Source organism: Cyprinodon variegatus, unplaced genomic scaffold (assembly GCF_000732505.1).
Source record: "Cyprinodon variegatus isolate N-32 unplaced genomic scaffold, C_variegatus-1.0 Scaffold44, whole genome shotgun sequence".
Taxonomy (NCBI): Eukaryota; Metazoa; Chordata; class Actinopteri; order Cyprinodontiformes; family Cyprinodontidae; genus Cyprinodon; species Cyprinodon variegatus.
The window spans coordinates 1,553,673-1,568,348 of NW_015150497.1; the positions used below are offsets into that span (position 1 = coordinate 1,553,673).

General features: G+C 37.0%; 1 protein-coding gene across 1 annotated transcript in view; it reads right to left on the bottom strand.

Moving 5' to 3' along the window:
- The window catches only part of LOC107081878 (syntaxin-1A-like), a 93,244-nt gene that overhangs the window by 40,496 nt on the left and 38,072 nt on the right, over positions 1 to 14,676 (bottom strand). The window contains exon 3 of the mRNA XM_015370223.1: positions 5,896 to 5,995. Coding sequence (XP_015225709.1) covers positions 5,896 to 5,995 — 100 coding nt within the window. The remainder of the gene's footprint in view (positions 1 to 5,895; positions 5,996 to 14,676) is intronic.

Sequence of the window (14,676 nt, forward strand, 5' to 3'; positions counted from 1 at the left end):
TTTTCCTTTTAATATATTTTTTAACTGTTTACATTTCCTTTTCCTTTTAATATATTTATATATTTTTATTTCACGGTAGCTGATATGGAAGTCCCAAATCTCATTGTATCCGTTGCAGAATATAATGACAATAAAGGCTTTTTGACTTTTGACTTTTGCACATTAAGATTTTTGGGTGAAAAAAAAGAATAGTATGGTTGGTTTTTGGAGGTTTATCTTTAAAATGCCATGATTTTAAAATGAACTGGAGAGGGTGATGTTTCGGCAACATCCTTATCATTGTTATGTGCCAGAAAAAACAAACAAACAAAAACTGTCTCTCTCTGTGCTGGAAAGCCCTGGCACATGTGCAGTACAACTTATAGGTAGAGTGGTTCAATTCAAATACAGCAAATTGTATCCCCTAGCTTCCATTTCTTCACCTTTAATGAGGTCAACAGTAGGAACGCTACTGTGGGTTTGAAAGGAAGTCTGGACTGCTGTGCCAATTCCAGGCAGCCTTTAGCCTTAGAGATATCATTATGCAATGGAAATGCATCTTGAGACTAAAGCTTACTGAAAAAACACAACAAAAAATAAAAAAGGTTATCAAAAATAGTGAGTTGCAGAAGCTTTCCATTATAATGAAGATGTGCACATAAGCATGTATCAAACAGAATACACTTGAAGCAATTATGCATTGTTGTTCAATTCCCTGATATGGCCTGTGAATACAGGTTATGTCACATGAAGGTTTGTGTGATTTGTTTTAGCTCATTGGCATCAAATATATAGATTGGATGCTCCATAAGCTAAAGGAGCTATAGCATAAAGCAAACAGGCAGGTCTCTTCCTACATCCTTCCACACTGCCAGCATCATTCAGACATCACTTATGTTGACCGCTGACACACTTCTGCTTTGGCTACAAAGCTCTTACTTATTTACTGTATTGAGCCAGTGTTTGTACAGAGACGCATGGTGTTGAGTTTCAATAAAAATACTGCAAGCTAGAAGTGGTGTGGCAACAGAGGCAGAGAGAAAACCCAAAACCTTTAGTAAAAGTAAGGAGTAGCCATCTAAGAAATGACTCAAATAGGAGCAAAAAAAAAGTGGTAAAAAGGCTATTTAGGTGCAAAGTACCTGATTTACTTGCCACTCATGAGCATAACAATTGAAATAATATTTTTAAAATGATAAACGCTTACACATAATATAAAGTTATATGCAAATTCTGGTGCTTCAGAATGAGGTAAAAATATTTAAAATGCAGTAATTAAATCATAATTTTATGTGGAAGGAGAATTTCATATGACAATTTCAGTTTTAAAACTCCAATATAAAAATGTATGTTAGAATAAGGTAAATTACAATATGGTGTATTTCTAACTCTACCACTGACTGACACGGCAGACTCGGTAAGCAAATAAATCCAAAAAGGCCTGAGGACACAAAAGAAGTACGGGTGTGTCTCTCTTCTGGTATATATTTGTTTAAAACCTGTTTTTTATTTGGTAGAATTACTCATAATGGGAAGAGTAGGCAGGAATTTTTCTCAAAAAGTAGTGATACGTTTATCTTTTTTTGTTCACTCCCGTAAAAGTTAACAGTACAGTGTAGCAAAACTATTCCTAAAAGTACATCTTCTTTACATAAAGTCACTTAAATAAATGTAACTGAGTAAATGTGACTACTTCCTACCCACCTCTGTGTGGCAGAAAAAATGACGCTGTGTGGTGTCATGTAGATGGAGATCATAATAAAAATGTCATGTTGATTCCAGTCTACACTGGGATCATTGGTGACCTGTCCTTATTCTTGACCTCCTCTCTCCTTTGTTCAGATTCATGTTGTACCATTAGGCAGAATAAGGACTCAATTTACTCAAATTGTAATACTGGATTTTGGAGCTGTCCATTTTCCATCACGCTTATCCCAAGCAGGGTCGTTAAGGAGGCTGGTGCCTATCTTCAGCTCTCTACGGGGGGGAGGCGGGGTACACCTTAGACAGGTTGCCAGGCCATCGCAGGGCAACACAGAGACAAAGAACCATTCACACACACACTTATACCCTATCGAGTCATGGTTTTGGACTATGGGAGGATCCCGGAGTACCCGGAGAGAACCCATGCATGCTCAAGGAGAACATACAAACTCCATGGAGAAAGAACCCAGGCCGGGAATTTTCTGTGCTACCCACTGCTCCTCTAAGCAGCCCCTTCAAAGGATTTTGAAGCAGTGTAAACCTGTTTGTGTGTAGGTCTGGGTATTTCTATGTGTCCTGCAGAGCCATCTAAAGAATACCAAGGGAGAAAAAAATGATTTCAATGTTCGGCATTACACCAATGCCTCCTTCGATGCCACAATAACTACAGAAATGTTTACGTTCAGTTTGCACCTGACCTTTTAACATGCTCCAAAAAGACACAAAAAACATGAGGCTGCAGTTGAGTTTCACATAAGAAAAGAAAAATCGCTTTAATAATATGATCTACATATTGATGGAGGCATGGATTAAAAAAAAAAGTTTGCCCTCCCTCCCTGCTCAATTGAACACATAGAATTTATTTGCACCTTCTCTACACACCTACTCTGTATATGCAGACAGGTTTTCACATATTTTGAAACATAAATATCTCTTTAAAATGAAGCAACATGAATCAGTATAGCCCCCTTTTACTCCGGATATTAAATAAAAAACTGATTACAGATTAACCTCAGTACAAAATTTAATCACAAGATCAGTTGCAAAATGAAGACAAGTAATACATTTTCAGATGATGGTTTTCCAATTTAACTTGATATCAAGTCAGTAAAATAAATGATATTAAAGACCTTTTGCAGACTTTTTCAAACAAACAGATTTGAAGGTTTTTGTTAGGATAATTATTATTGATGATGTGTAAGTTTATTACATCTAAATATTAGCTGTCTATTGCGTGTCAGAACTGATGTTTTCCTCAGTAGTTTATCTAATTAGGACAGTTCCTCAGTCCGGCTATATACAGTTATAATGTTCATTCTGTACGTGGCAAAGATTTGGGAATGGAATGAGAGAGGTGTCCTGTTTTGATAAGGCTGGAGCCATGGATGTCTCATCTGCAAATGTGTATGATATAATGATGTGGCATCCTGAAGTATAGAATGCTTCTCTACCTGTTTGTCGGAGCCACTTTTCAAGAAGTGAGCCTGGTTGGTAAGCAGCTGTCTTCTCCTGGTTATTTAATACATATACGTTATGAAGTGTTATTTAAAGAGTTTGTCCCGAGTTATCTATTTTTAGGAAAAGAACCAGAGAGAAAGCTTCAAGTTGTTGACACAAAGCTTTCCTTTAAGATTTCAAATTGCTCAGTTTTATCAACTTCACTATTAATTTGGTGTACCCAAGTTTAAAAACTCATCCGATTGCACAAAGAGTAATGAACCCCAACATTTGACCACTAATTTCTTGACATCTTTAAAATAGAAGCTCCATAAAACAAACAAAAGAGACACAGTGTTGTTCAAGGCCAATAAAAATAAATAAATAATGCAATTCAACTTCTTTATAGTATATCAGGTCTGTTCAGCACTCAAGGAAAAGCAGTTTCATTGTGATCTAATGATTACCTGCTCCATCTCTGTTGTTAATGCTACTCCTACTGTACAGAACTGCTGAGCAAATTTCAAACACGCTGACACCCACAGGGGAAAAAAGCAGGCACACATAATAAATTGCAAATCCCTGGTGGGAATTAGCTTTGCTTCATTTAAAGGGGGTGGACAAAGTGATTCGGAATGATGTGTAAAGCAGGGGCGATGATAATATTACACAGAGGCTGCATGTGACAGCATCCCTCTTCTTGTTTAATTTGGTCTGAACTGGGTTGAGTTGAACCACACTTATTTGCGTCCACTGCAAAATGCATTGGAATAAAAGGCCTACAAGGAGATGCAGTGGTTACCATTGAGGGTCCCGGTTTCAAGTCATGGCTTTCAAGTCTTTTTGCAGTTTGAAAGTTCTCCCCTAAATCTATGAGCTGGTTCTAGATAACTAGAGAACCAGATTGGAGACTGTTTTCCCAGTCCTAATAACCAGGCCTCCTACAGGATGGTAAAACAACTATCTTTTATGGAAAACAAGGAAAACCGTCTCACACAATGATCAAGTTAAAGTGGAAATTGTAAAGAATTTGTTTGTCCCTGTTCTCATACTTAGATCCAACCTAAAGCACATTTGCATGCCGGCCTGCAGCTTTTTTTTTCCTATTCTTTGTTTTTTCATTAGAGCAGAAGCAAAGCTACTGTGCATTGTCATAAACACATTATTCGCGGTTTTACTCCCAAAAGCAAATATCATCAAATGAACAAATGGAAAGCACCGAAAATGACCTTCAGCAGCAGTACTTTCATTGCTGTGCTTGGTGAAACATATTGATTGAAATATGCTCTTTCTCTTTCTGCTCCCAAACATTATGCATTATTCAGTGCGAGGTGTTTAGATATAATCTGTTTTTCTCAAACCAAAGGGGCTCTGTAGATGCAGGTTCTACTCAGATTAATAGGTGTAATCTAAGTGGCCTTAGATGAATAAAGGTCACATTATCAGCTGTCTAGCTTTGTATTTTCTGCTTTCAGGTAGACAAACAGAAACACTGAGCTTTAAATCCAGGCACACATTAAGCAGTTTGTAAAATAAAAATAAAACATCTTGTCTGATTGCCAGCTTGGTTCCACGCTGCCTGTCACGATCATGTTCAGGCTGGTTAAAGGGCTAATCTCCAGAGAACAGATCAATGCCTTTTCAGTTAGACAGAAGCTAAGGAATCAGTGGGAGAAAATTGGATTGGCGCCCTTACTAATATATGTAAAATACCCATCTAAGAGTACGGTCTAGATCCATGCCATATATCAGAAAAGGAAGAGAAAGGAGAAAAAGATGGTTGGAAGAGAGAAAAGATTGAAGTATCCTACACTGAATGAAGAAAAGCAAAGAGGAAAGTGTCTTAAAAGAGCAATGAGAAGACAGCAGACAGACTGGAAAGCTGAACATTTGAGAAAAATGGAAAAACAAGAGAGTAAAATGAGATATTATATTTTTCAAAAGTACAGAGGGAGCTGACAGGTGGATGAGACAGCTCTAAGGATCTTCAAGGCCTCTGATGGACTTCAGCTTCAAAAGGATTTCTGCTTTTCAACAAATCCTTCTTTTCTCTCATTATTCTAAAAGATAGAGTCACTTTCTTCCTTTAGTTCAAAAGAAACTGCCCCTATTAGGAGTCACTTTGCTTCTTTTATAAATCAGATAAACGACATATGAAAGCCACCAGGTTTTATGATAAATAATAACTACATGGTTTAAATACAACTTTGAAACAACTGAACTTTGCTTGCTTAATCCTAGAAGTAGCAAATGCCAGGTTAAAAAAGTGAAAAATCAGCTAGGGGTGTTCAACCCCAGTCCTTTAACATTTGATAAAGCATTCCTGTTCCAACACTATGTACTCAAATATCCGAATTTCATTCATCAGGGTTTCACTCAGCTCTGCAAAGGCATAAAATCAAGACAGTCATTTGAATCAAGAGAGGAGCAGGTGAGCCCCCCAGCTAACTGTGTATATAAATACCTCAAGTTAAAACTTTTTGAATGTTTGCTCTCCATATTAGGGAGGGAAAAACAAAGATTATCAATATCTTAAAATAATTAGATTTAATATTGATTTACAAGTCTAGTAAACTAGACAAATAGCAAAACTACTAGAAAGTGCAGACGAAAACTCAAGTTTTGTATTATATGGCTCTACCTACTGAAGTATTTAAATCCAACAGAGCATTTATCAGAACTGTAGGGGTTCTGCCATGTTGAACTCTCTGCCCCTGGGCAAATTGTGTTACACCGACTTAAGCACAAGGAAATAAAAAAGACAAACATCCTTACTTTCATCGGGGTTAGGTGAGGCAAGGATGGCGCTGTGCTTCCTCTTCACCTCTTCAACCTTCTCTGCCAGAGACTCGATAAAACCCCGGATCTCCTCTACCTGACAGCAGAGAGACAAAGAAGTCATCTAGAGATTATCCTCAGACAGCAAGTAGTGGTGATTTGTCTGATGGGTGTTGACAAGGACCAAACTGAGGATGTAGTTATCATTTCAAACCAGAGTAAAGCTGGCTTTAAATGTTTTTCAGAAACCCAACCTAATTCCATGATTTCTCTGGGAATTTGCAATTGTTTGTATCAATACAGTTAAAAAATTTAAAATATATATAGTCGGAAGTTTAGATAAACTCATCATGGGCAGAACGGCCCATAAACTCAATATTTACCCCATTTATTTACTCAAAAAACACTGAATGTATGTGTATGACCATTGTCCTGTTGGAAAACTGAACATTTTTTTATTATTATCTTTTATGATTACATACAGCTTTTTTACAGTACACCAATACAAATGGGAGAAAAACAACAAACAAATAAAAAAAATATGTTAATGATGCCCTTTTTACAGTGATTGCTCCTCTGGTGTGTAGGGGTTGGGACCCCTACAACCTTAAATCTGGTTGTGTTAGACTGATATCTTTGTTCACAGCCTTGTAAATATGACATGTGGTCAATCAGAAAGCAGGGTGACGAAATCAAAGTATCTTCTTTGTTTCTACCTCATCTATCAAGTTTATTTATTCTGAACTAGTTATAGCTAAAGCTGGGTATTCATTTAAATGTTGAAAATTTTTTAGATTTAGATTTTCAAGATTAAGAATCTATTTCGTTTGAACTGATCTAATCGTGTTTGATTTCAAATTGGATTGCTGGTATTCAAAATGTTTTTTATATTTTATCTGAACTACAGTATATGACTGTGAAGTCAGCAAACATATTCATAATACTGTTACATGTAAATGGCTGTAAAGCAGTGGAAAGTACATATTTTAATAATTGCTGTTTGGTTATGAGAATCAATCATTAGACCTGGAAAATCTAACTTTTTTCAATACAGCCCCAGTGAAAGCTACGATTTATGTTTTTGTCATGTGTGGCATTTCAGGTTTTGAAAATCAACTGACAATTTTAAACCCTTGCAATGTGGACGAGACATAATGCCACCACCTATGGTTGAACTGAGTTCTTAATTTTGTCATAGTGACATTTGCTTTGTCACTTTGTCCTCAGAAAACATGCTTTCCAGAAGCTCTCTGGGTTGTCCACAGAAGCAGCTGCTCATTTTTGCCCATGTTGTCGATAAATTCCATGAAATATGGACAACAACACTGTTTTTTCTGCATTTTCTATATTATGACAGACTTGAGTCCTTATCATTACTGTTTTTTCCTGTACATATTGTTTTTTTTTTTCTTTCATGAAGAGAGATAATTTGGTTCATGGGGTTGATACCTGGGAAAAAAACTGATGTTCCAACAATAATCTAAAAAATACATAAAACATGTATCATTTAATGCCAAAGTCGAAAAACAATCCATCTATTTTCCATCACGCTTATCACAAGCGGGGTCGCGAGGGGTGCTGGTGCCTATCTCCAGCTGTCTTTGGACGAGAGGCTGGGTACACCCTGGACAGATCGCCAATCCATTGCAGGGCAACACAGACACACAAAACACACAACCGTTCACGCACACACTCACACCTAAGGACAATTTAGAGAAGAAAATTAGCCTAACAGTCATGGTTTTAGACTGTGGGAGGAAGCCAGAGTACCTGGAGAGAACCCACGTATGCTCAGGGAGAACATGCAAACTCCGGGCCGGGAATGGAACCAGAACCTTCTTGCGGCAAGGCACGAGTAATATCCACTGCTCCAATGAGCAGCCTCTAGAATACGAAAACTAGTTCAATAAAATTACAAAGTGCTGATAAATGAGGAAGAAAAACCCTAACCATGTGTGGTCCCAAGGCTAATAGTTCACCGCTTCTGTTTTACATTTGAAATGTTAAACCCAGCCCTCATTTTGACAGGGGACAGTACAGTGCAGACTGCATTGCTGCTAATTTTAATGTTTAAAGAAATACTTAAATTGATCTTTTAACGATTAGGCTAAATGTAACACAGAATAGGTCTAGTTAATGACTTAGTAACATTACTGCTGTAAGGCTGCAGGTAATTGATTGATGCAACACTACATCGAATCATCGCATCCAACACCTTGAGGGAAAGGAAATATAGTAAGTAAAGTTGCCATATTGTTTTTTCATTTTGCAACCAAGAATTCAGAAAAGGAACTTTGGAGTCTAGAACAACGTTTCTAATGAATATTAACCTGTAACTTCGAACTTTTTGAATACTCTTGGCAATAAACTATAGATTCATCCTACATAGAATAAAAATATACAAAAATAGTATGGTCATCACTTGTTTATTGCTTTAACGATTTTTTTCTTTGAACTCTGTATCATCTGCCGCAAAGCTCCAGGTCTGACATTTTACGCAATCACCTCCCACCTGCTGCCTCATCACCAGCTGAGCTGCTTTGGGTCGCTGCCTGCAGCTGGAGAAGCAGCGGTTACATCTGGCAGCAACTTCATAAATCTGAACTTTCATCTGAAACTGTCAAACTCCTCATGGCTTCCTCCTCCTTTACACCTGCTCCACCAACAGGCCGGGCTCAAAATGTATTTATCTCTATGATATAGTTGTCATTCTTTCAGCAAACCTCGCCTGTCTTCTCCATTTGCTGTTCCCCCTTAACCACCCCGCCACAGTCCATCTTACCAAAGCTGAGGTCATTATTCTAAAATGATCAGATCAGATACACTGAAATTAAATTAAATTGAGAAACAAAAACAAAGCGAAAAAAAAAAAAAAAGAAGGAACCATTTAGAACCTCTTTGTTAGTGAGTCACAGTGCGCCTTCCAGCCCTCATAAGACAAAACGCAATTTATTTACGTGGGAGAAAAAAACAATTTCATATACTTCTGAAAAGCTTGTTTATATGCAAAAACACATGCATACACACACATTTACAATGCACACAGTGTACCATTGCTAAATATTGCATCTCATCTATACGCTAGAAAACACTTTCAAATCCCTCAGGGTTAAAAAAAAAAAAAAATCAGTTATAATTTATTATTCAGAGTCTGAAATTCATTCAAGCAAAAACCAAAGAGAAGCTGCTGCAGCGTTGTTAGTGGACTATGGAAACACTACTGGTTATAAAAATAAGTGTTTTCTACTTTTAAATTGCAATTTTTTAATAGTGCAAATGAACACATTTATCATTTAAGCCCCTTTTTGAAAAACAAATATTTCTAATCATTTGAAGGTTGACTTCTTCTCTTTTCATTCAGTTAATGTCGCAATCTCTAGAATGGCAGCATAAAGACAATTATTTGTCTATAGTTGGCACTCATCAGGCTCAGCTGTTGTTGTTAAAGTCTGCAAGGGTGCAAAAAAATCCTGTACCTTTAAAAAAATCTTACCTCACTTTTGGAAGTTTAGATTTCCTTTATCAGTATCTAAAAGCATTTCCTTTAAACAAAGTAATTCGGGTCAAACCTTTTTGGCGACTGCAGCAACTCCAGCAACACCTTTTGGCCCATTCCTTCTGACAGAGGTGGAGTAATTAAGTCAAAACCTTACCTTAACACCAAACCTTAAACACTTTATATTCACTTGCACCGACTACGAAGTGAGCGGGAAATCCCGACGGCCTTAGAAAGCTTTTACTGGGGATTCACTGCGCTGTTGTCTGTCGGTGTTATGCCAAGAAATACTTGCCTGCGGAGAATTACCTCCCCTCTGGCACACAGAAGAGAAAACAGATTGAAATATAAGTGAAAAGGGAACTTTTAAACATATACTTAATGTTTTCATATTTCTTTTGCATGGATGCCCTGAAATTTAGAGTTTTGTTGGACAGTTAAATTCACATGAATAGGATTTTTACATGTATGAAGACACGTTTTAGTAGGCATGGCCGCGGGAAATAGGGTGCTGGGGGTGCTGCAGGACCCCTTTGCACAATTTATAAATTTTCTTAAGAATATTTTGGCGAATGACTTTGAGTTCTTTTATTTTACTATTTGGATTTCAATTTAATTATTTTGAGGCCTAATCAACAAGTTCATTGAATTTACGTTGTCATGGCAAAGCCGAGCAAGCTACAGCGTGCTACAGCAGACTAGTAAATGCACATTGACAGAAAGGAGGAGGAAAAAAGGCACAGAAACGCATTTCGCATTCATTCGCTTATGAGAGACTATCTCCACGACCTCAGAGCGCACCTGAACATTTGGACACCTGTAACCAGGCAAACCACCCTGCCTATAGCTCAAAGTAAGAGCATGGTGCTGCTGCGCACATTCATGTCTATTCGTGCAGCTTAACGTAACCATAGTATTTCAGAGTGTTATTTTGATCTTGTACTTTTTTGTGTAATGGATGTGGAGAACTCCTCAATAAGCAGTATAACAAAATTACTTCGTTGTGGTTTGCATAAAAGGATATTGGAGCTAATAGAGTCATGTATGACATAAACACAGTGACTCAGGTTCATCCCAGCTAACCAAATCTACGTTGTTATAGTGTGATGATTAATCAATAGCGCATATATTCCCCTTGAACTGATGATGTCAGTGTGTTACAGACCCTGGTTGCATGCACTGAACTGCATAAGACAATAAAGTAGTGAATCTTTATGTGTGTACTTATTTATTTTTACTGTATTTTAAATAGGTCTATAGGCTCATATTCTTTTGTAAAAAAAAAACACAACCCCCTGTTCAATAAGACTTCCAGTGGCCCAGAAAGTAAGTGTCCAATAAATGGATTCTCTGCTCAGTTGGAATGCATTTTCTGCTTTTGTTATCAATGTGCGAGAGTTTAGGGTGATGCACATTCCCACAACAGGGGAGGTAATTCTTGGCAGGCAGGTATTTCTCACCATTTATCTGTCAACCAGAACTCTCAATTTCAGAGCATCCATTCATACAAAATATGAAAACTTTAAGTATATTTTTAAAAGTTCCCATTTTGTCCTTGTTTGAATAATCTAGCAGGATCCTAGTAGTGACGAACTACCTGCACAGATGATGTTTTGAGGTAGGTTGCTAAAAAAAACACGTTAAAACTATTTTTTGCAACTTATCAAAGCAAATAAAGCCAAGTTGTTCTCTAGCTTGTAACAACAGAACAGAGCTGAATAAACAACTAGAGAGCCGAGTATCTGGTTGTTTGTCCAAACATTTTTAAGTGCTGTGATGCCCAAAAGCATTTGTTGTGAAAGCTTCTACATGACAAAGGAATTAATCTAACAACTTAATATGCTGCTTTTGTGTTTAAAATAATCTATTTGACAATTCTTCAGCTGTAAAAGAGGATACTACATCAAATTTTTTGCTATTGGGGTTGTGACCTCACCAAGAGAGGTATGACATCAGCACCTCCTCCCTGATTAAGCTGTGTTCTGCTGACTCACTCCTCTAATGGTGGTTCGCTTATGGACTGACAATAAATTAAATAATTTTGTCCAAATAAAGAATGAAAATAATTTATAATTCTTTATAAAAAAGAAACTGGTCACAAGACATGAAAATTGTTCCATCCTTGTGTTTATTTTGGATATTTATTGGCAAACCGCATTAGAACCACCATATGTGGGCAGCAGAAAGGCTCTGGAGTGATGTAAGCTGTACTTTTAGCTACCTTTTAGCCAATCAGGTGACATGCTGAGGGTCTCTGGATAAACATGACGACTTTGTGGGTCTGATAATGTATCTGATAAAAAAACAGACTTCTGAAGGCCTTACAATCCTAAGGACTTTGGTTCTGTTTCCTCTTTGTCTTCTCATCTTTTGAACATTTCATTATTGTTTAGTGTGTTCTTTTGGTTATTGTCATTGTTTTTTCATTTCTGTAATTTAAGCTTTGCTATATCAGTTCATGGCCTTGTTTGATGTTGTCAGGTATTTTCTAGCAGTGTTGTTCTCATTATTGTTTATTCTCTACATAGTGACATATAGTTATGTTTTGAGGATCTAGTTAATATGTCTATTCTTACTGCATGTTAGGTTTCTTCTCTGTTTCCTCTCACTCCTCCTCATCTCTATTCTCCCTTTCTCTTTGGCTAATTGCATTGATCCTCGTCAGCTGTGTTCACTTCTCCCTTGATTGCCTCGCCTGCTTTCTTTGTCCCCTTCTCAGTTTTTAACCTGTTGTTTCTACAATGTTCTTGCCATGCTTGTATTTTGATTCCACAAAATCCACAAACCCTAAACTGAGGTCCACAATTTTCCTCCTAATGCCTTCTGCTTAAAGATCTCACACAAGGAAGCAGTGTATGTGTGAAATAAGTAAATATAAATCCACTACTGTACCTTTGTTAATCTAATAAAATGTCATGGAGAGGACCAACTATATATACTGTAGGGAATTTTACCTCCATCCTAGATAAAAAAAAAAAAAAAGATGATTTTGGTTAATTTTACAGTAATTTTCTTACTCCTTCCTTTTAAAAGTACCAATTCATGACACATCAACCCCAGTTTACACAAAAAGTCAATTAAAGCAATCTATGTCAAATAGTCTTATTAAAACTGACCAGTTATCGAAAATTATATTCATGTTTACTTTATTAGTAAAACTGGTTAAATTAAAGAAACTCAGCATATTAAGCGAGTTGTTGGATTTGAAGCAATCCTTCATGCAGAGAATGCATGTAGTGACTGTGGAGAGAAAAAACGCCCCATTCACCAGGGGGAAAACAAAAAGAATCAGGCTCAGTGTGAACCAGGAACCAACTGGAAGCTCAAATTGAAAGAGCAAGCACATAAAATAAATAAAGAAGCACTGATCTTATAGTACTTTCTATGTAAGAATAAAAGGAAACATTTAGCGGCCACAGTAGCTTTAAGCAGCTTCTTCAAGGAGAAAAAACCCAGCAAGGCCGATTAGCTCTGAGTCTGTTTCTAACCCTTTAGAATGAAAAAAGCACATAGTTGGTTTCAGTCAAAGTTATATTCAATAGCTACAACTATGAGAGAGACAGGGTTAAACCTTGGAAGACAGCCCTCTTCAATCAATCATCTATAGAAGGGAAATATGAAGTTGTTGGTTTATTTGATATAAAAATATATTTTTTTATCTTGTACAATGGCAAGAATTAATGATAGAAATGTATGAGGCCACAGAGCATCTAGCTTGCTTTACTCCCTTTATTCTTGCATCATCAGGTGAAAGAAGCCTTAACACAGAATGAAAGAGAAACCGACACTAATGATGCTTGCATGCTCCTCGTGTAGCAACACACACCTCAAAGGAATGTTATTTATCACGTGTGCTGTTGTAAAGCCTTGCTTTGATGTTTCACATCAATTTATTCAAACGATCTGTGTCAACTAACAGAGTTTCTTCTTAATGGGCTTGGAAAATCATAGATGTAGATTGCCTGTAAAAGCACTTTAAATTACAGACATCCATTTCATATACAGAAATATGCAGCAAAATTATATCACCTATCAAGTTAAGTCAATTGTCCAAACTGGAACAAAGTTTTTGTATACAACAATGATAACAAGTTGCTCCAATTTGTGTAAAAATACTACATTTTTCAAATCTACAAAAAAGTTGCTGATAGTAATGGTAGGTGTTTCTAAAATAAAAAGACAAACATCCACTTAAATAGTAAATTTCTGCCTCCTATTTCCAGGATTTGAGAAACTGAAGCTGCACAAATCATACAGGATCGATTTCTGGTCAAGCACAGTGTTCATAAGATCATTTCAGAACTGTGAGCGATTAATTTGTGAAAATAACGGGACTTATTATTTGGGTAGCCTGCAGAGCAACTGAGCTGATGACAGCCATTTCTTATGAGGGAGATAAAATGCTTATTGGTTCTGGGGTTTAATCATCAACTCTTCTGACAGTGATAAAATGCTATGATATTTTTTCAAATACAATAAAAAGCAATTACATCGACATGTGTGTACAGATTTCAAGCTGTGAAAAAAACAGATGCAACCGCCTTTATTTTTACTCAAATGGCAAAATACTATAAAAATCAATACTTCCTCTCTGAGGGCCAGTCTATTGTAAGAGTGGAGGACAAAGGGCTGCAGCTGTCTCTCCACTGTCTGCTTTCCTTCCTGATCTACACTAAACCCTTAGTCAACACCGCCCTTCAAGGTGAGGGACTGATTAGAGCTATTTTCAATCTTCTTCCTTAATCTGCTCTTATTACTGATCCTTCATCTTTAGTGCTTATTTGTGCCTTCAGGCACTGCTCTCATTTAAGGATATTTTCCCTCAGTGTACCTGCAGCGTCTCATTCTCAAACTCTTCTGTTTCTGCACTTCTCTGTCATTTTATGATTTTTCAGAAACCACAGGAGGAAACTGTGAGCAAAGAAAGATGTGGATTAATAAATTATGATTTAAGGCTATTTTAGGCTGGGAGGAAATACAGCAGAATCATTAAATCGGGGTTGTAGCAGGATTACAGTTATTTATGATTTCTTGTTTCTCATTTGCAAATGATGCTCTAATTTTGTTTTTCAGGACTCTTCATGGGAAATAACAATTAATACTGGCAATTACACTCACCGGCCACTTTATTAGGTACACCTGTCCAACTGCTCGTTAACACTTAATTTCTAAGCAGCCAATCACATGGAACTCAGTGCATTTAGGCATGTAGACATGGTCAAGACAATCTCCTGCAGTTCAAACCGAGCATCAGTATGGGGAAGAAAGGTGATTTGAGTGAC